Source organism: Acartia tonsa, chromosome 7, assembly GCF_053477335.1.
Source record: "Acartia tonsa isolate MP-2025a chromosome 7, ASM5347733v1, whole genome shotgun sequence".
NCBI classification, from domain to species: domain Eukaryota; kingdom Metazoa; phylum Arthropoda; class Copepoda; order Calanoida; family Acartiidae; genus Acartia; species Acartia tonsa.
In genome coordinates this window covers 40457617-40477865 of record NC_137266.1, presented here as the reverse complement: position 1 = coordinate 40477865, position 20249 = coordinate 40457617, and the positions used below count along the sequence as shown (strand labels likewise).

Here is a 20249-nt window from a genome sequence, read left to right as displayed (position 1 = left end):
CGTGAATATTTGAAATGAAGAATTTTCAGAACTCTATGTATATTATATTCCAATCTAATGCCAAAAATATTTTTAACAAGGAGATTTTTAGGCATACCAGCGTAACTTTATGTACCAATCAATATGATGTATTAAATGTTGATTTTAATTAATTAACAAACAAATATATACTTTTAAAAAATTAAGTTAAATAATTTAAAAAACAAATAAAGAAAATATATCCACGAATTGGTTTGTTATTTCTAGAAAAGTTTTAGGGTTTTAGGCTATTTTTCCAAAACACATTCCACAAATGCACATTAGCTAGAGTCTAAAGGGAAGTCAATAATAATAATAAAAAACGGTACGACAAAGCAACTCACAAACGGACCAATATTGTAGAAAAGCCTTTCAATCAAGCCGTACTCAAAGATACCATCGAAGCAATACGCACGCAGAGCGTATAGTAACACAACGACGCGCCTAAAAGCTGTTTACGTTCCAACAAAGCAGAATATAATACAGCCAAAAAAATTAAACAGTATTTAAATATATTAGATATTAAACAGATTGTTCATTTTTTTTGTCTTTACTATTTTGCAAAATTGTATTTTTTTGCAACTTTGAAGGACTACATATCTTGTTAGTTATATAAGTGTACTATAATGTACTTTATAAAATAAAACTTGGGGCATATGTATATTACAGTATTTTTGTGTCTTCAAGAAGAAAGTCATCTGATGCTAATGATTTTATTTTATTTATTAAAAGCGAAGTTTTTCTATATTTAGGGTCGGTCCGTACGTCCGTCCGTAACGGTTAGCTCTTTTCGTTATTTTAAACAGGTTAAAATTGTTCTATCGATTATAAATTTCAGTTATGTCGCAACTCTGATGCTGTGTGGACGTCTTCCTAATATAGTTCCCGTTAGGGACTGAATTTTTTCAGTCTCTCTTATTAAGTCAACTTATAGCTAATATGGGTTGAAATAATGTGTAAGAACCCATTGAACGAGTAGTGAAAACGAATCAATACCATCAAGAAGAAATTTCCACATATTAAAACCTTTCAGTGAAAGCTAGCTTTAATTTATATACATTTTTTTTTGTGTATATTGTATATGTTTTCCAAATCCTTTAAAGAAGATAGGGGAATTATTTGTTCTCCCTACCCCCATGTCCATTAGTGATCACCCACCTTTCCTTTACCAGAGACAACTCCACCCAGTTAGAGATGACGGTTAGCGTGTCATATGATATCATGCACTACTGCACCCCCACAAAATCTACAACACCATGGGTAAATCTTGGAACTTTAAAACAAATTAGCTTGGAGATTACTATTTTGTTCTTGACATAACTCCTGATTTTTCAGTATGAATCTCCTCATGGTCTTATCCATACCAGGCATCAGCCATCATGGATAAAGGGGTTTCTTTATTGAAACTTTTTCGTCTTGCTGTCGACGATTTGTGGTCATCCTTGACACTTTCAAGTCATGGTATCCTGCGGAAGAAATCAGCAAAGAGAGAAGCATTGATATTTGTCTATGTGGATCATGTATAAAGTGTAAAAAGTGACAATAGCTAAATTTATCTTTCTAAACAAAACTAAACAAGGAAAACTTTTATCATCTGTTAATTATCATATTATGTTACACAAGATCAAACTCACAATTATAGTTTGCCTGTATATTATTATGTTGTAACATTGTGTTGCTGATAATCTCATAAACATTATTCATTTTAAACCCTTCTAACTTATCATGATTTTGTCCCATTGTGTTATAACTATAATAATAACTTGTACTCATTAGTTAAATGTTTGTTTATTTACTTATTTTGTGAATGATTTTTTTTACATGAAATAAAAATCATTTTAAAAACATCAAACATCAACTGAACTTTAAAAACATAACTATCTGTGTAATGTTAAATAATTTTCTGTATTTTAACATAAAAATCCAAAAATATTATAAACCCAGAACCACTTCATTATGCAATCTACATTTTCCTGGATATTTTGTCTACGGTAGTCCATAAGTGTACAGCTTTACAGTACATTGTTTCTATTTGTTAAAGCAACACGTATGATAAAAGAAAAAGACTCTGTTTAGAGTAAAATGCTTATATTTCAATCAAAATCTATATTTTTGTATTTTTTACCGATCCACTTCATTATGCAAATCAAAAGAAAATCAACAGGAAAACGTTTGTTTTGCCCTTTTCTCCACTTTTATAAATTAATTCTGTTAAAACAACAATTTTTTAAGGGATTTATGCATTAATTATAATGAAAAACAGTTTAAGGTAGATTTAATGATTTTTCTAAATAAGAAATAATTGAAAAAAAGAATTTCTATCCCTATCACTTTAGAGGACAGCTGCCGACCCCCAGTCTTATGGATGAAGCTAAATACATGTTAAAAATAAAAATTAGCCTGAAAAGTATACAAAAATGTTTTTTGATGTGTTAAAAAACTCCATTTTAAAATATTGATTTTGAGGATGATGGCCTTTAAGATGCTCTTACTGGTGGCGATGGTGAGCTAAATGTTATCAGAGTGCATGCCCATGATGAAAACTTATATATTGAACTATGGTCCAATTTTTGTTGTCATAGCAGCCTTCAGTCAAGCAATATTAAAAACGAAAAAAATTGCAATTTTAATTACTAAAATTCATAAAGTAAATAATGTAGTTTTTAGATAATGGTTATATTTCATGTCGAGAGGCTCCACTGGAGGCTGCTATGACTTCAAAAAATGGTACATAGGTTAATAGACAAGTTGTTATAATGGTCATGTACTTAGATAACATTTAGCTCACCTTCACCACTAGTAAGAGCATCTTAAAGGCCATCAACCTCAAAATCAAGATTTTAAAATGGACTTTTTTTAACACATCAAAAAATATTTTTGTATACTTTTCAGGGTAATTTTTATCTTTAACATGTATTTAGCTTCATCCATAAGACTAGGGGTCAGCAGCTGTCATCTAAAGTGATAGAGATAGAATTTCTTTTTTTCAATTATTTCTTATTTAGAAAAATCATTAATATCTACCTTAAACTGTTTTTCATTATAATTAATGCATAAATCCCTTAAAAAATTGTTATTTTATCAGAATCATTTTTTAAAAGTGGAGAAAAGTGCAAAACAAACGTTTTCCTATTGATTTTCTTTTGATTTGCATAATGAAGTGAATCGGTAAAAAATGCAAAAATGTAGATTTTGATTGAAATATAAGCATTTTACTTTGAAAAGAGTTTTTTTCTTTTATCATACCTGTTGCTTTAGCAAATAGAAACAATGTGCTGTAAAGCTGTACACTTATGGACTACCATAGACAAAATATCCAGGAAAATGTAGATTGCATAATGAAGTGGTTCTGGGTTTAGTTTGTTTCATGTTATTTGTGTTTAAATGAAATAAATTATTAAGAATCAATCGAATCGATTATAAATTTTGCATGATGATTGGTACGACATTTTTGTATGTTTAATTTATCTGTTTTCTATTACAACAAGGTACAATCTTATAAGCAAAGCGTCTATATAATTAAGTCCTGAATATGTAAGTATGTCCTTAAACACTATCATGTGTTTAAATACTTTTGCAACTTTACTTTTGTTTATTCTTAAAGTGATTGAGAATCTAATTCAAAACTTAACAGTGGTTTAGAAGGGGTTAATATAAGCAGCATTGAAAAGCATTTTTTTAGTTTAGCCTCTTAATTTGATTTTTATGAGAAAAAAAATAAAAATTTTTTTTTGACTATTTCTCTTTAATTTTTTTTGACAGTAAAATAACGGGAAAAATTTAAGATTATTACTTTTAAACAAAAAATCAAGAAAACTATTGGGTATAATATGGGCTTTCTTTTGAAATTGAAATAATGCGACAACATTAATATCTTGCAAAAGAGATAGTTTTTTGATAATCTGCTTATTCAGTTCTGACACTCCGTTAACGGTCATTTAAGTCCTTCCATTTCAGAGCTTTGCTTTTATGGATATTGTCATCCTTGTTTTCATATAACCTACCAAAAGCCTGAGGAAAATAAAGGCTTCTCTAACCTTAAAATTCAACTTGATATCTAAATCCGTTTTTAATATTATAAGTCGGCCGTTCATTATACTTTTTTAATGATTATCAAAACTAGTTTAAATTGGCGGCTTACACACGGCTGCCGAGCACCGAGATTTAATTATTAGTATTATAAGTATATAAAGTATGTTACCTTTTATGTGTTTCGTCATTATTTGGCCACAATTTGGTCAAAAATGCTCATAAAACAGATCTTTTTCAACCTAGTGTTGTTAAAATAAAAACAAGGATGACGACATTTATAAGTATCTAAACACAAAAAGCACGAAAGGGACGGAAGAAACCTCACTGAAAATTCCAGCTAAGTTTACCAAGTTTTTTAGTGTTTTTTTTGTGTTAAAGGGCGAATATAGGTTGAATATGATATGGGCTCAAAAAAACCGTGCCATTCCATAGATTATAAATAACTTAAAGATATTGACATATCTAATTGTATAAGTCTGTTTATAGCTTAAAACCTGTTTATCTGAAGATAATATTATGTAATTAGGGTGGTTCCCTAAGAACTCAAACACCCTAGCATCACACAAGGCTTCGTAGCAAGTTTGAATTAAAAAGCTTTCATTAAAGGATAGTCGTAATAACGTGGAAACCAATTAATCAGGGGTAAATATTAGGGTGGGTTCATATCGGAATTAGACAAAGCGGGGATATGCAGCAGATAAAATTAACCCTAAAAACATTTCTGACCGAAAAAGAATGTTAAAAAATTGAGTTTTAGAACACGACAACTTAAAAATATAATTCATTACTTATTAGTATGCAAAGACGACATTCAAAAATTTTTTTGAATCAGAACTATGGTGCTCCCTGGAAAGGCCTTGAGGAGCTGAATCAGGAACTTTTGTCCGTTTCAAAATATCTCGTTCCTAGCCTTAGAAATCACTAAAAAACCAAAATTTTTAAAGATTTATTGAGAATTGTCCAATTTGTAGAGGTTTATTAGATTTTCTCAGGCTAGGAACGAGATTTTTTGAAACGGACAAAAGTTCCTGACTCAGCTCCTCAAGGCATTTCCAGGGAGCACCATGAAGCCATAGTTCTGATTCAATAAATTTTTTACTCCCATTTACAAATAGCTATACAATTGAATGTCTGGTCGTCAGCGGTTTTAAGACTTAGGATAAATTTTAAATCCCCCAGAGGTGTATTATATCTATATAAATTGAGTGCAGATCCCCGCTTTGGCCTCAGAAAAAAAATGTCCAAAATCGACCCACCGTAGTAAATATACCCTCCTTCTATCTTCATACAAAATATATAAAGTAAAATATTTAAAAGTTTAAAAAAACATCAATTATTGTAAAAAAGTAAAAAAAAAATAATCGATAAAATTTTCTTGGAGGAAGAATGATTTCAAATCCCTGTTTTTTTGTGGCCGTGTAATGTTCGTGTGTGTGTGTGTTGAAAATGCGTACTTGAGGGTATTTATATCTTCCAGAATTAATCAATGATCTTTGTACAGAAAATAAACTTTAAGACGTACTATTTACCCTAGTCAATTCTCCTGGCGCACTTTTACGCAAATTATTTTTTCGCTTTTTAAAAATTGAATAAAAGAGTATTTAATCTACAATAATAAACATTTAAATTATCATTTAAGATGCGTGCCAATGTAATAGTCAATCAATCTTAAGCAAAATAGTCAAAAAAAAGGTCTTGTAAAGGACTAAAATAAACGGTTTGTCGGCAATCTGATTTATCATATTTTCAATTGAAACAGAAAATTGCAAAATCTACTTAAGGATTTTTTTGAATTTTTAAATTTGGCATAGATATTCTAAAAGTATGTAATGGCACCTTTCATATAAGCTCATATCATATCGAACCTATATTCGCCCTTTAAATTTATTTTTTATTTTAGTGAGGGAACGGTTATTTATCACTTCGTATTATAGACAGCTTGCGGCAACCCACCTAAAGGCCTATAGTGATACTTTAGGGAATCCCCACTTTCTATTTTAACCTTGAAAAGAAGTAAAAGACTTTTTTTAGGGGGGGAGGGAGGGGGAATAGCAGCTTTGTTATTCATTTTGGATGATTTTACTATAAATACAAAATGTAGATCATCTTTTGGTTACAAGTTTGCACTGCTAATTTTTTATTTATCAGCACCAATGAAAAACAAGATCTCAAAACAGTATTTGGGGTGAATACTGGTGAACTTATTCATCTGTCCTACCGTTTTAGGGCTTCGCTTTCATGGATGTTGTCATCCTTATATATATAATAAATAACACAAAATTTGTAGAAAATAATCTTATATTTACAAGTTTTACATATTTGTAAATTTATCATACACTCTAATTCTCAAAAAAAACATTATTCTTAAAAACCCTCAGTATTCCCCCGAAAAAAGGCATTTATACAAAAAAAATTCTGCTATATTAGTCATCCAGGCATATGAACTGACTAGAAAAAGGGTTAGTAGTACATTTTTTAAAATTATATTTTTTTCATAGGATTGCTACTAAAAAAAATAATTGTTCATAAAGCATACATTCAAAAAAAAACACCAGCATATTAAAAACATAAGATTACACATTATTATTATATATAAAATAATAAGATAACAGAAAGATAAAACAGAATACTTAGATAATGAAAGGCATTTCAGTTGGTTTGAAAAATAATAAAAATAATTATTTTCAATAATTGTAATAATACAATAATAATATTTATTAACACTGAGATATTAAAACTGGCGCAATTTATAGATTTTAAATTATTTACTCATTTTCTGTCATTCATACAATTGATTCATTTTTTAATGGGTAAAGCAAAAGTTTTCATAGAAAATATTAGATTAATATTTTCATTTTTATAGCACAGCTTATACAAGAGAATAAAAGTTATAGCTAATGTTAAAAAGGTTATTTCTTAGTTATTTTTAAACAGTATTTTCTTTTTGATAAATGTATTGTACTTAAACATTAATTTAGTAAAATGAAAATACTGAATATTTTTTCATGAATCTCTATGTAATATCACCATTTTAGTGTTGCTAAAAACACTTATTTATTATTATAAAGTTGTAAAATTTTTCATATTTCAATATTGCATTTGCCATTAATTATTCATTAAATTTTGTACTTGTTTTTAAGTAAAGTTTAATCATTTTTTGAAAATTATCTTTACAATGCATTGAAATTTTAATTAAATAATAATTTGACAATTTTAACAATTTACAATCTATATATGTTTAGTCCATGGTTATTGAAATATTTTTTATAAACAAGTATGCTATTATTCATAGCTTCATTGGCATGAGAATAAAAAGTTTAGAATCTTAACAAATTGCATATTTTCATTGCATATCAGATTAAAAAGGATTTATTCTAGTAATTTTATTTTTTATTTCTTGGATCTACAATCATTTTAGATAGCACTAAATTACTCTTAAATGATTCTAAAACAATTGGCAAAACTAATTGTTCTTTAGAATCTTTAAATAAATTGACATTTAATTGATTTGCAATCAAACAGACATTATCAGGATAATACATTATAACATATAATCCAAACATTTTTGTAAGATTTCATTTCACTTTTTTTATTTTGGTAGGTAAGTACAAGCATTCTAAGTTTGGTTCAATAAGTTTTTTTTTGCTGTGATAAAAAGCATTAAAATTCAAAATCAACCTTTGGACATTTTAAATCACACCTCTAATAAGCAAGAAATAGGTTTAAAATGTTGATTATTAAATTGCTATATAGATTTTTTTTTCTCTCTTAAAACTTTGCTGTATTGGCAGTATGTTAAACTTAACCTATTTTTTGCTTAAATGAGATGTATTTAATTGACATAATAAATTACCAATATTAAAACAGTCATAAAAACAGTCATTAAATCATAGGATATTAACTTGAAAGATCTAAAAAATCAGAATAAACCTGACGTCCAAAGCTTTTTTTTATAGAAAATGATATCTTTTTATTTTTAATTTTACTGTTAAAATGTAGGAAAACGACAATCAGGAGTTCTTTGTTTGCTTTGTACTTGTGAAAGATATAAGTTTGAATTTTTTTTATGATAAAAACATAAAAACACACATGACCTTTTTTGCTTCAATTTTGTAACTAAATCTAAAATGGTTTTAATAGTTTATCAAAATTGTTCCTATAACATTGGAATTTTCTAGAAAATTACCAAACATTTTTTTGTATTTCTTAAATGTAATTACAAAAAAGTACATTTTAAGTCTAAGCAGGGCTGGAATACAAATCATCTTAAGAATTGTTACATAATTTATGGGTTTTCTAGTGTTTAATACATAAGTTGATACAGCAATATAAGAAACATTTCTCATCTGAAGGCAAATACATAGTTTTTTATCTTGGTATATGACACTTAAAAGGTTTTTTTCAAGTATTAAAGGCCGGTAAATTTAAGTTTCGACCTATTATTATATTTCATGGCTTTAACAATTAATTTACATTAATAATATAATTAATACAATTTAGATTAGACATATACAATAATAGGTTTAAATAACATTAGTACATAATAATAATTATATTACTTATCACTTTTTTTTGCACACTTAACATTTTTTATTACAGTTTGCATCAATTTGGCTTTTGCTTAAGTAAATTTGATGTAAAGCATATTTTTCTATAATATAATATAATAATTTATAGGAATATTTTTTACAATTTTATATTACATAATCTCTCTGCATAAGAAAAAATTAACATGTCTACATGTTTTCTTTTTAATATACTACATCTAATTTGCATACAATTTTATCATTTTTTTTATAATAGACAAAATACATAAATCTACACTTATATTACGCCAAGATTATATGTATAATTATACAATTTATATAAGGGCTTCAATTCTGTTTTAAAATATGTCTTCATGTCTCAGCCATTTTTTACTTTAGCAAGATAAATTTTGTTGTGTAAATATTTTAGTTTGTTTGGGCGGTGGCTTTTTTTTGGCAGATTTTCTGAAGACTTTTCCTAATTTTACAACAATAATTTGTTGTTTTAAAGAGAGATATTCTCATAAAACAAGAGATTCGAGGCTGTTCGACCTTAAAGTTTTTTGTTATATTTTGCTCACAGAACATGTTCTGGCTAGCCAGTACAGAACTTTTACTGTCATACTATTGTTAGCAGACCACTTAAGGAACCAACTTTTATAAGTCTCTCTTTTTTTATACTATAATGAATTTAGGAATAAGAGTTGCCACGAATCTTTTTTGTGAACGCATGTACCAATTTCACGTGTCAGCCGTCTCATGGCAAACGTGACACATGTAAAAAAAATCACATTTTTTAACATCTCATTTTTTGGCTAATTTTTTTTCTACAGTAGCTGACAAATAACAGTAAGCCATTGGATTTTAACTTAAAAATAGTATATAATGTTTTATAAAGATCAAATGGTCACAATTCAAATGTCTTTAGATTGCCAAAATAAGAAACACAGCACTGCAATCTGATTTTTGTGACCACGTGATCAAGTCTCTGGCGGGAAAGAAACAAAGATGGCGGATGTGAACAGATTTTAGCGGATTTTTGTTTGTTTCACTTTTAGAGTGTCTTTTAACATGTCTTCTACTATGTTAATTTCTAGATTTTCAGCCTTTTTTTTGAAGTCATTTTAAGGTTGCAATTGACCATTGCATGATCTTTTAAATGTTTGAAAAACTTTTTGACAAAGATTGTCTTAATCAAAAAGCGCTAGAAGGTCGTCTTGGGAAGAATTTTGTTTGCTGCCCGAGTCAGAACCTGCCCCACTGGAAGGAGGGGTGGCCAGCTCTCCTACTGGACCGTCCAGGAAGGATAAAAGGTCATTGGGATCCATGTTGTTCAACTGAAATAGGAAATATTTTGTGTATACTAGACTTTAACAAAGAGTTTTTAATATGTATTAATGATCAACCTAAATATAGACTTCCAATAGATTTTTCAAAGCCATGCATTTCAAAAAGAAATGCACTGAAAACATTTATGTAAAAGTACGAGTAGAATAAAAAGGTTTCGCCAAATTAAAGGAGGTTGATTAGGTAATATTTATAAAATTACAAGCAGTTATCGTCAACTAAAATCTAAACTACTATTTTTCGGTCGTTTATTTTCACATAAGGACGTGCTCTAACTTTAGAGCTGTTGCACTTTAAAAGATTCGATATCTTTTGAAGAATACTTACATTAAAATCTCCATTGGTATCGCCTATGAGTGTAGCAGGATCAAAATTTAAATCATCCAGAGAAAAGTCGGATTTGATGTCTGACAATCCACCCTGGTGGCTCTTTTCAGCACTAAAAATAAAAAAAAAAATTATTATAAAAAGTATTAGAGCTCTTGTCTGATTGAACTGATTGAGTTCACCTTTTTATGCAAGGATGGGTTTTAGGCTATTTTATTTTATATTCAAACTTCAAGATAGACATATGTTTTTATGCTTTTAATATTTGTAGTTTCTTCGATCCCCCTTCTTACATTTTTGAATACATAGCCGCAAGATGCTAGGGGCGCTGCCACTAGTATATATTTAAATAGAATTTACTCCTGGAGGGTCTTCTAAAAATTATTAAAAAATTTTGTCAAATGCCATTCATGAGATTTTAAGCTTCTGAGTTAGAAAAGATGTTATATATTTATTTATAATTCAGTGAAATATTTAAAGGAAGCCTGCAAAAAATACACCGCTTTAACTGCTGAAAGACTGCCACAAGTAGCTTTCAAAATTTTTATCTATCTCAAATGTTAATATAAAATCCCTTTAACTTTTTTGTTATTGAAGCTGAAGGCTTAAAATTTGTTTTAGTTTTAATTAACCCAAAATATTACATGAACTTTGTATGCCCTGTTCTACTATTTTAATAAATCAAATAGAATTACCAATCAAAACGATTAATAGGTTCAATGGCTTATAATACTTGAGCTAAAAAAGCATATGCAGCCAAGGGCTTGCCATTTTTTAGGGCCATGCAAAAAAAAGTAATCATACAATAATGCCAAAGTGTAACAATTGAATATCTGTCCCAGGTAGCCTGTTATTTTGCTGTTATACTATTGGGATTTTTGACTAAAGAAATCTTTTGTATAATGTAGGCCCAATGTGCGAGTCAATATTCAGATTTGTCTAAAGGTAGTGAGAACATGTATTTTACTAATATTTATATATAAAATTAAATTTAAATATTATCTTAAAAAAAGATGTATAATAAGTAATAAAGGTCATATACAATTGTTAAATGAATTCTTTTTTAGTATCTAAATATACTTTTTCTCAGTCCTATTAGTAGCATTTTTTAAGAGTGAGTGAATTAGTTTTTCTTAAAATATATTTTGATGAGTAAAAATTCAGGATCCCAGTTGTTTTATGTTAATGTGTGCATTTTAGAGCATGTTGCAAGCGAATGTGCAGAAAAGCATCGTTGCCAATTTTGAGATGTGCAAGCAGTTGAATTTAGGTTGTTCTGGTATGTCAAATAGGATCTTTGTAACGGATAGAAATTTTACCGTTTGGTAACGTTATGATAGGTTAAGTTCAGAGCAGAGAACAAGGGTGGTAGAACGTGAAAAACTCTGAACGGCCAAGCAATTTTTTTACGATTAATTAATGTATTAATCTGTATTAATGAATAATCCTTATAATAAAGTAAAAGTTTGTTTGTTTGTCTGTACCGAAGGATTTTGCTAACCGCTGAACCGATCGGGTTCTACTTAACAGGGTAGTTTCTCATAGGTTCACCAACCTCCCAAGAGAAATCGCCAATAGAAAAAAATCACCCTAGTATCTTAATATCTTAACAGTAGAAAATAATAAAGAAATTCGGAAACTATGTTGTCTTAGCACAGCATTGAGAAGCAGTATTTTTTTTACAAAATGTTCTTTAAAAACTGCTCAAATCATTGGTTTACTAACATGTTTGTGTAGAAAAATATCTTCTACATTAATCTACCAAATTTTCCTCACTTTATGATTAGAGACGAACAAATGCTGGATTTTGCAACTTAAATTTGGGAAAATCAAATTTTTTGCTGAAATATATATTTGTTGAAATAGGAGAACACTTTCTCCTTCCCTACCCTTAACCTGACCTATATAGGTTTAAACTTATATCAAAATTATAAATTCAAATATTTTATACTTTAGAAGAAATTCAAATTAAGTGATTAAGAATCTAAGTTTTAATTATTTAAGTATGGCTTCGAAACCGATTCTCAACCTTACTGAAAAATCATGTATAACATCATATTACAGACAATTTTCCACGAATATTAAAATAAATTCATAAAATTAATACCAGTTTTGTTTGCCAGGTCCTTCGGCCCATCTGGGCAATCAAAATTGGTTTTAATCTTATTATTTTTTATTTTAACATCCGCGAAAAGCTGTTCTATAAATAACTTTTTCTTGTCTTCGAAATTAGTTTAAAGATATTTTCTATTAGAAAACTTCAAATATATTAAAAACCTAAAACTGAAGGTCTAAAATAACTCAATTTTGCAAGTGTATTGCGAAAATTTGGAAAAGGACAATTAGGGGGTAAACTTGTACAGGGTAGGGGGGGGTGGGGGGTGGGGTGTACTTACTTGAAGGGGGTGGTAAACATAGCTAGGAGGAAGGAGGGGTAGTGTTACAAAGGGTAAGGTAGAATGCAAGGTTATCATACGTTTGTGCAAATATTTGCTACTTTTTTCTCATGGCTGAGATAGTTTTCTTAAAGCGCGTCTAGATGTTTATCTACACGTTCAATAAGATCTTGTAAACAGCTTTACAGTTAAGTTTGGTTGAGGGTTAGGTCAAAACATATACAAGATACCTATGGTTTGGAAGCACCTAGAAAAGTATACCCTTTAAAGCTTTTTTCTTTTACCTCTTATGGGAAAAAAAAGTTCTGTTATAATTAATTAAAACTGAAATTTTGTAAAAATAGATCAATGCCTTGGTGCTTACTAACAGACAATCCATTTTTTCTATAACAAAAAATGACTGTTTAAGGGGCACGGCAATCCCCACCCGACTAAATAACAAAAAAATAACTGATATTTTCTTACTGCTTTACGTGGATACTTCAATGCAGTATGCAACTTTTATAGCTAGAGACATTGTAAAACAAAATCAAATACATTCAAAGTAGCAGAAAAAATATAGCCACTCAATAATTCTAAAATTTTTCCAGGTATATCATAACAGTTTATCAAACTTTTTTCTAAGTTAGAATTTACTGCCTTGCTTTTTTTTCTTTCTTTTACTAAATATCTGATTTTTAAATAGAAACCTGAATGTCTTGTTCTATTTTTTTTGGTTTATCATACTTCTAATCCCTATCTTTGTGGGGCAGGCATGACTTTTTTCATTGCTCGGAAGCTATAAAAGAAGTGGAATTTTAAGGGTTATACTAGAAAAAGGCGGGGTAGGGGTATATAATGAAAAAAGGGGGCTAATGTCCACCGTCCAAGGTTTCTTGGCTTAAAATGCATTCTTTAGTAGAGTTATCCTAGAGTAAGATTTGATAGAAAAAATCTTTGAAAATTTTTAGAGAAAATCCTCCAAAATTTATAAAATTCAAAAACAGTTTTGTAGGATTGCAGTTAAATTAATCTAAAATTGTTTCATCCACCCAACTTTTAAAGTATCTACAGGCAGAATTGTACTCCTAGAAATAAAGCTCTCTATAGTGCCTATAAAGAAATGACGTCATACAATACAAATTACCAATGATATGCCAATACACTGACTTAATTACCAATGGCAGGCCAGTATACATTTTATTTTTTAAAGGCACTACATAAAGCTTCCCTAGAAAATAGTGGGAAGATCAATTTAACTACCCTGTTTCTCTAGAAGGGGGCAGGGAGGGTGGGGACAATGGCCTGTTCCCTTAGTCTCCAAAGTTGTATAATAGCGTTTTCTTATTTGTTGACTTAAAAACTGTGGGGACTTTTATTGAGTATTGATTGGTTGGTTCATACTGTTGAGTGTTGTTTCAATTACTAATTGTAATCTGCAGAAAGGGCAATTTTGTGAAGTGTCATTTGGGATGTAGATCAATTTATTGGCCATTGTCTTATCCCTTTAGTTCCCTTGTAAGGAGGAGGTTAAAAATGCATTATCATTGGAAAAAGGAGAAAGGGAACGGTGTGAATATAATAAAGGCAATAAAATCAAATTTAACCCATTGTGGATTAAAACTATTGGTTAAAAAGTCTAGACGCTGATAATTCGATAAATTTTTCTGAAATTTATTAAAATTACCAAAATCTTTAATTCAATAAAGTTTAATGCTTTATTTTTTTCTAAAATGTTTCTTTCTCTTTAATAAATACTTAAATCTTTTTCTGTCATTTTCTACTATTTGTTACATTGTAACGACATGTTTTACAAAATAGGGGGAGGGTCTATAATGGTAAGAATAAAAGGAGTAGATAATGGTGTTTTTATGAAACTGTAGGCATATAAAAATAGATTCTTCTTATTAAAGATGTTGTTGACTATTTGTACTTGAATGTGATGGTGTTTATCTATTTTAGGAAAGGATATATCCACCCTTCCAAGAAAAGGTGCCTTAGAAAAAATCCCCCCCCCCCCTTCTTGATTTTTTGGAAAAGCTCATATTGACCCTTCATATTAACCTTCTAGCGACGCAGCCGCTAGTCTTTATAATATGGAGTTTAATGTCTGGAAATAAGGTATTCAAGATAACTAGAAAGACAAGAAAACGCAAAAGAGGGGAGGCGGATGTGCCACTTTTTGAAACCAAAAGTAAAACGTGCATGATCTCTGCCCATAAAAGAGTTACAGCTCTAAAATTCGGCACAGCAGTTGCTTTTATGGAGAACAATATGGAACTGTAAAGAAATGGCGGCGGAACTTTTTTTTTTGCCTTTTTTCGCCAAATTAGACAGTTCTCAATCATCTGAGATAAACTTTTTTTCTCATAAAAATTTCCCTTATATTTTCACGTGACACTTGAAATATATTAAACATGGCAATATTTAAAAAAAATTGTATAAGTGTAAAATCTTACAAGTGTCAAGTAAAAAATATAAGCGAAATTTTTATGAAAAAAAATTTATCTCAGATGATTGAAAATTGTCTATTATGGCGAGAAAAGGCAAAAAAATTTCGGCGGGAGCGGCGGTTCCGCCGCCGTTTCTTCACAGTTCCATATTGTTCTCCACAAAAGCAACTGCTGTGCCGAATTTTACTTTTGGGTTCAAAAAGTGGCACATCCGCCTCCCCCCTTTGTACTTTACTTTTGCAAGATTGTCTAAACATTGCACAAAATTTGCAAATGTGGAATTGGATAAGGGGGGAAGTTCGACAAAGGGGGAAGGGTAGGCTAATTGGGAGGAGAAGGGGAGAGATTAAAATTTATAAAGTTAAAGGGGGTTAGGGAAGGGAATAAAAAGGGAGGTGAGTTGAAATTGCATTGCAATTTAACAATTGAGGTATTATTAATAGAGGACTATATAGTAGAAGTAACAATATTACTATTTAGTTTTTATAACATTATTGATTTTACTATCAACCCCTTAAGAAATTTTTTACTTATACTATTTTTCTTAGAAATAGTTTAACTTTATATTATAAAATGATTAAAAAATCAACTTGTTTTAAAATATTGAAAGAGTGAATCTATTGTATAATAAGTGTATTGGTTAGCTAAAGTTATGAAACCTTGGAAACCTCGAGATATTACAGAAATAAAACTAGGGTTGGATCTCCATTTTTAAAAAAAATCTAGGGCTCTGAATTCTAAGTGTAAGAATAAAGAAAATAGCCTAAAACCTCGCTAGGGCTTATATCTAAAACTAAAATAGTTTTAAACCATGCCAAGACATAGGTAAAGCTTCCCTAAAATGAAGAACTCAGAACCGGCAATTGCTTTCCAAGGTTCTGAATGAAAACTCCTCAAATGCGCATCTTACAAGCTGGGAGTGATGCCGCAAGTAGAGATGTATATTGTAAAACTTCAAACAGAATTTTTTTCCAAAAAACTTGATTTTGTTTTTATAAAATTTGCTTCCCTCATTGTAACTTTACAAAGTGTCTCAAAAATCAGCCATGTGACGTCATAAAAATGAGAGAGATGAGAGGATAAGTGGGAAAGAACACCCCTAAAAAAGAGATGGATAACCCCTCATTTTTATAACGTCACATGGCTGATTTTTGAGACACTTTGTAAAATTACTCTGTCATTGTGTCTGTTTGTTTCCAAATATGCAACTCTTTTTTTTATGCATAATTTTTACCTGTTTGTGCCGTTTCTGGGACTCTTATGGCCAGTGCCGGGGGTGTGTGGTGTGGCCGGCATCCCGGGGGTGTGTGGGGTGCAGGGGGTGTGGGGGCCCATGTTGCCCACCCCTCCACCCTGCGGGTCAACCTTGTCAATGTTGTTGACGGCCTCTGACATCTGGGAGAGAGGTCCCTCCTCCAGGGGATACTCTCCAGAAATAATACCTGAACAAAATTAGGTTTTCACAGAGATCTTAAGGGATAATAAGGATAAACAAAATTACCCCCTATGATGACAAAATCATTGGTTGAAAAGTTATGATACTGTGAGTTTTGAGTCAACCAATAAAAATTGCAATAAAAGTATAGAAATTCATTACATTTTTTAAAAATAGGCTTAGATATTGCATTTGTTTTTTTTAACGTTTAAGACATATGTTACAAAGCTGCTGCGCTTTCAAAACAAAACTTACTATTGATATCAGGTGGCACGTAGAGGGCGGGAGACTTGGAGGTGGGTGGCTCCCAGGGACCCAGGGAGGGAACCTTCACAGAGCTCGGAGATATCAACACCTTCTCCCTGTCTCCGTCAGGCTGAAATATAATTGGTAAATAAATAAAATGTAACTAATTTTAAAATTCGTCAATCCTATTTTGTCATGGATTTTGCCTCTGACTTTTCTACTTGTTAAAAGCCCAAAATATATTTTTTTCCTCTGAATTTTCCACTTCTAAAAAGCCAAAAATATGTACTTTGCCTCTTGCATGTTCTCTAATCCAACGCAATTAAAACGTTTGAATTTAGAAAAAATATAAAAGTTTAGGGCCAAACGGTCGATCGGTTAGTAAGGTATTATTAGTTAGACAAACATCCTATTATTTTCACATCATCCACAATAGAAAATATATGTTTACCGATGCTTTTTATAGTGCCTTTAAAAAATGACGTCATACTGGCCTGCCATTGCATTGGTAATTTTGTCTGTGTATTGGCCTTTCATTGGTGATAAAAATTTATAAAGAGCTTTATGTTTACCTTGTTGAAAGGTTTGATATGTGCGTGTGAGTCAACCAGTACTTCATCTATGTCAGGTGTGAGGGCGGGGCTCTGCAGTACACTCCACAGGTACTGGTCCACCTCCAGGCTGTCCAGCAATCCAGGTTTACTAGATAGATAGATAGTTAGTTAGATAGATAGTTAGTTAGATAGATAGATAGATAGTTAGATAGATAGATATGACAGGGCTCTGCAGTACACTCCACAGGTACTGGTCCACCTCCAGGCTGTCCAGCAATCCAGGTTTACTAGATAGATAGATAGTTAGTTAGATAGATAGTTAGTTAGATAGATAGATAGATAGTTAGATAGATAGATATGACAGGGCTCTGCAGTACACTCCACAGGTACTGGTCCACCTCCAGGCTGTCCAGCAATCCAGGTTTACTAGATAGATAGATAGTTAGTTAGATATATAGTTAGTTAGATAGATAGATAGATAGTTAGATAGATAGATATGGCAGGGCTCTGCAGTACACTCCACAGGTACTGGTCCACCTCCAGGCTGTCCAGCAATCCAGGTTTACTAGATAGATAGATAGTTAGTTAGTTAGATAGATAGATATGGCAGGGCTCTGCAGTACACTCCACAGGTACTGGTCCACCTCCAGGCTGTCCAGCAAGCCAGGTTTACTATATAGATAGATAGATAATTAGATAGATATATAGATAGGGCGGGGCTCTGCAGTACGCTCCACAGGTACTGATCCACTTCCAGGCTGTCCAGCAATCCAGGTTTACTAGATAGATAGTTAGTTAGATAGATGTATAGATAGGGCGGGACTCTGCAGTATACTCCACAGGTTCTGGTCCACCTCCAGGCTATCCAGCAATCCAGGTTTACTACAAAGATAGATAAATTTATTTAAAGATAGACAAAAACACAATAAATATATTTATAAGTAAGAAAAAAAGATGAATATCTTAAATAATAGTAACACATAAAAAAATTAGGCGTTTCCTCCGCCCCCCCCCCCCCCCCATTAAAAAAAATAAGTTTTAGTCAGGTTAGGTTATTTAATATTGGCAACTTGTAAACCCAGCAGCGTAAGGGCACTTCAGGTATAGACCCAGACCCGCAGGGGTTAAGCATAGGAAAAACTATCACCTATTATTTTTAAATGATTTCAAAAATAAGGCAGGGGGGAGAGGGATAATTGCTTAGCAGGCTTAGAAAGCACAGAAATATATAAATAATTAATTTAAGAATAAGAAAACTAATCTTTTCTTTCGATGTAATCATTAAGCTTTTCCTTTTTATAATTCTCAAGAAGAAAAAAATATAAATAGATCAATAAGGAGTTTTGAAGAACAATATAAAAATAAATAAACAAGAAAAAAACTGAATATCAACATAAAAAATAGCCTTTATAAAGACTTTAGTACAAGAGGACTATTCTATCAAAAAAATATTGAAGATAATCATTGTTTTAGAAGGACATAATGATAGAACTAGATCAAATTAAATTACTTTGGATATTGGAGAAAAAAAAAACATGAAATTTTAAAACGTTTTAAAGCCAACAAGAACACGAACTAATGTAAAAACTTTAGAGTTTACTAATTTACAGTAATTTCTCTCAGAATAGTTATATATCGCATTGTATTATAGACAGCTTTCCGCAAAAATCAAAATGAAAAATTATAAGATTAAAACTAGTTTTGTTAGCCCCGAGGGTCCGAAGGCGCGGGCTAACAAAACTGGAATGGATTTTGATTTTATTTTAGAATTTGTGGAAAATTGTCTGTAAAACAATGCTATCCATGATTTTTCTGTATGACTAAGAACCAGTTATAATCCTGCGGATATTAACCGGTTTCGAAGCAATATCGGAAATGTTCTTACCTGCAAATAATACATTTCCACATGCCCTTCTCACTGTTCAGTTTAAGGTATGCCTCCAGGTCGAAGCACTGTATATGCTTGCAGTCCTGGCCGCGCGCGGGCACGCTCATCCTCTTGTACGACAGCGGGCACCGTAAGGACAACTGAAAAAAAAAGATTTGAATAAATTTTCTCGTATTCATTCGAATCCGGTGGATAGGAACCGGTTCTCATCCATACGAAAAAACTATGTCTAGCATCGTATTCTATCCAGCTTTCTACGAATATAAAAATGTACAATCAAAAGATTAAAAACCAGTTTTTTTAGCCGGTGCCTTCGGCAACTCGGGGCTAAAAAAACTAGTTTTAATCTTTTCATTGTACATTCTATATCCACGGAAAGCCGTTTATAATACGATGCGAGAAATAACTATTAAAATATAAAAAAAAGACAATTATGATATTTGTATTTGACAAAACTCCCCCCAGAACCCGGTATTAGTGTCGGACTGATTATGACGTAACAAAAAAATTAGCCAATGAGAAGCCACTATGAATTTTACCACTGGTCAATAATGTCCTCTCATTGGCTAATTTTTTTTGTTACGTCATAATCAGTCCGACACTAATACCGGGTTCCTCCCCCCACCATATTTTGAAATAAATTTAAAGTAAGATGAAGATTATTTTTTTTTCTGGCGTTATGTTGAGTACAGAGTGGCGACGCAGGGGTAGAAAAACGCTTTTATAAACCCCTGCAGGGTTAAGGCCCATCGCAAATATTAGGCATAATGAAAATAACAAAACAATCCTTAACTAAAGTTATTTAAAAAACGAGGAGGGGGCTTATGTGCTCGATAGATAATTTAAAGTAAAGCGCCAAAAGATTTACTGGTTTACAAGAGTTATTGGTTTAGTGGAATGTAGACAGTTATCTAAGACAGTTTTTTTTTAAATTACATTCTGTATAACAGGACAGACAAAGATTTTTGAGTAAAATCTATTTGGCATATTCGCAGATTGGCATGTTCTAATATTTTATCACAAACGTTTTTAAAAAGTCAAATTGATC

General features: G+C 31.0%; 1 protein-coding gene across 4 annotated transcripts in view; it reads right to left on the bottom strand.

Moving 5' to 3' along the window:
- Positions 1-6330: 6330 nt before the first annotated feature.
- The window catches only part of tna (Zinc finger MIZ domain-containing protein tonalli), a 144467-nt gene continuing 130548 nt past the window's right edge, over positions 6331-20249 (bottom strand). For 2 of the 4 annotated variants that reach the window (XM_080166243.1, XM_080166245.1), the window contains exons 14-20: positions 19199-19341; positions 17958-17985; positions 17332-17433; positions 16769-16889; positions 16313-16520; positions 10251-10362; positions 6331-9913 (exon numbers count right to left, since the gene is read on the bottom strand). In XM_080166243.1, the coding sequence (XP_080022369.1) occupies positions 9767-9913; positions 10251-10362; positions 16313-16520; positions 16769-16889; positions 17332-17433; positions 17958-17985; positions 19199-19341 (861 nt within the window). In that variant the 3' untranslated portion in view covers positions 6331-9766. Of the gene's footprint in view, positions 9914-10250; positions 10363-16312; positions 16521-16768; positions 16890-17331; positions 17462-17957; positions 17986-19198; positions 19342-20249 lie in introns of all 4 variants that reach the window. The other 2 variants (XM_080166244.1, XM_080166246.1) reach the window with 1 other exon arrangement.